A 2,401-nucleotide genomic window follows, 5' to 3' on the forward strand; every position below is an offset into this window, starting at 1 on the left:
GAACATGTAAAGTATTATTTTAAGCACTGTTACAATTTATGCTATTCTAAATAATATGATTAATTATTTTATGATAAAAAATTATTTATGTCATTTATACTGATTGAATCGTAGTCATACAAATGATAAACGTTACATAAGCAATTGATTAGAATTAGACATGTGTGCAGTTGTCTCTCAACTGTTGATGCTTGACATTAGTGCTTTTCATTGCGAAATAATTAATTATTGTAACTATTATTTCAGTTTTATGGTAGTTGTAAAATCTCTATTAAATGTTAAAATACACGCTTAAAAATGAGTACAAAAAAATTTGATAAACTCTTGCACGTAATAATTAAATATTGTAGATACGAGAGTGCCACCCAACGGTGCTTTACAACATTACTTTTACCGCCAAAGTTTGAGGTATATTTTATGTACATTTTACATACAATTGTATATATTTTTATTTAATAATTGCTAGCGTTTATTATAATTTATCATTTATACTTTATACTTCCGTTCTCACAAACATTTTTTAATAAGCCAATATTTACTTTAATTTTTTGTCAAAACACAATAAACAAGATTACGTAATATATTATAATTAAAGCTTAATTTACTTTACAATTAAATGAAATATATCATTTATATTAGAATTATAACAGAAATTCGTTAAGATGTTATTGCATTAACTAAATTAAAAAATTTTTGCTTCATAATAATCAAAAAATACTGACTTATTAAAAATGTAATAATATTCATTTTGTATGTTGAAGTTGATTTAAATATGTATGTATAAAAGTAGGAAAATGATTGCATTAATTTATTATATACAACTTTCTTTATTTTATTTTACAGGTGTTTGGCCTTGGAAATAAAACTTATGAACACTATAATGAAGTAGCAATATATGTTGATCATAGATTGGAACAACTTGGTGCTACACGTGTCTTTGAACTTGGCTTAGGAGATGATGATGCTAAGTAAGTTCAAAAGTGTAATTTCTATATTACATATAGAAATTGTGATAAACTTGTCTATATTAACTTGTTAAATTTATTCTTTATTAGTGTTTTAAAGTATAATCAAGTGTATATGGTATTGTGGAAGCATTTAATTATTAAACATTTCTCTATTGTTATACTTATTTAATGTATATTCTGTACTAGATAATAATATGAAAAACTATATAAAAATCATAAAAAGGATCCTTTTTTAGTTTATTAATTCAATAATTGTAAAGTTTTCATAATTTAGATGCATAATTATATGTACATCATTATAGTATAGAAGATGATTTCATCACGTGGAAGGATAAGTTTTGGCCAACAGTTTGTGACTTTTTTGGAATTGAGGGTGCAGGTGAAGATGTCAGCATTAGACAATATAAACTTACAGAACATGTTGATTTATTAACTGAACGCATTTACACTGGTGAAATAGCACGTCTTCATTCTTTTAAGAATCAAAGAGCGTATGTTTCATTAACTTGTTATAAAGGCATAATTGAGTTATTGCAAATATATGATTGAAAGTTTCTGAAAATGTTTACATAAGTTATTTTTTTTCTGCAGCCCATATGATGCAAAGAATCCTTATCTAGCTCCAGTAAAAGTTAATCGTGAACTTCATGGTCCAACTTCAGACAGGTCATGTATGCATATAGAGTTTGATATAGATGGATCTAAAATGCGTTATGAAACTGGTGACCATTTGGCAGTATATCCTGTAAATAATGCGGAACTAGTAAATAAAATTGGAGAAAAATGTGGTGCAAATTTAGATACAGTGATCACTCTTACAAATACAGATGGTAAATTAAAAATACATTTGATAATAATGTATTTAATGATATCAATGTTTTTCATGTACATTATTTTGCATATTACAGAGGAATCTACAAAGAAACATCCATTCCCGTGTCCATGTTCTTATAGAACTGCTTTAACTCACTACTTAGATATCACTAGTAATCCACGCACTCATATTCTTAAAGAGTTAGCAGAATATTGTAGTGATTCAAACGACAAAGAAAAGCTTAAATTAATGGCATTAACCAGTGCAGAAGGCAAAGCTGCTTATCAGCAATGGGTAGTTCAAGAAAATAGGAATATTGTACATATTTTGGAAGACATTTCTAGTTTAAAACCAGCCTTGGATCATCTGTGTGAACTTTTACCAAGATTGCAATGCCGCTATTATTCAATTTCTTCATCTCCTAAGGTAAGTTTGGACTGTTTAGCAGCAACAAACAAATTTCTATAATGCAAACTTAAATCTTGTACAGCAATAACAAAAAAAATAATAACTCGACTTCCATAAAATATTTTAGTTAAAAATTATGAGTGTTGAAACTTAAAACAGCAATTCATCCTTAAGACAAGTTAAGAAAAATAATTCAATTAATTAAACCTGT

General features: G+C 26.8%; 1 protein-coding gene across 2 annotated transcripts in view; it reads left to right on the plus strand.

Annotated features, from left to right (window-relative positions):
* Positions 1-2,401, plus strand: part of LOC108579106 (NADPH--cytochrome P450 reductase) — a 30,642-nt gene that overhangs the window by 27,256 nt on the left and 985 nt on the right. For both annotated transcript variants that reach the window (XM_017942549.1, XM_017942550.1), the window contains 4 exons: positions 844-968; positions 1,271-1,459; positions 1,560-1,798; positions 1,877-2,208. In XM_017942549.1, the coding sequence (XP_017798038.1) occupies positions 844-968; positions 1,271-1,459; positions 1,560-1,798; positions 1,877-2,208 (885 nt within the window). The remainder of the gene's footprint in view (positions 1-843; positions 969-1,270; positions 1,460-1,559; positions 1,799-1,876; positions 2,209-2,401) is intronic.

The sequence above is a fragment of the Habropoda laboriosa genome, unplaced genomic scaffold, assembly GCF_001263275.1.
Source record: "Habropoda laboriosa isolate 0110345459 unplaced genomic scaffold, ASM126327v1 scaffold42, whole genome shotgun sequence".
Classification (NCBI taxonomy): Eukaryota; Metazoa; Arthropoda; class Insecta; order Hymenoptera; family Apidae; genus Habropoda; species Habropoda laboriosa.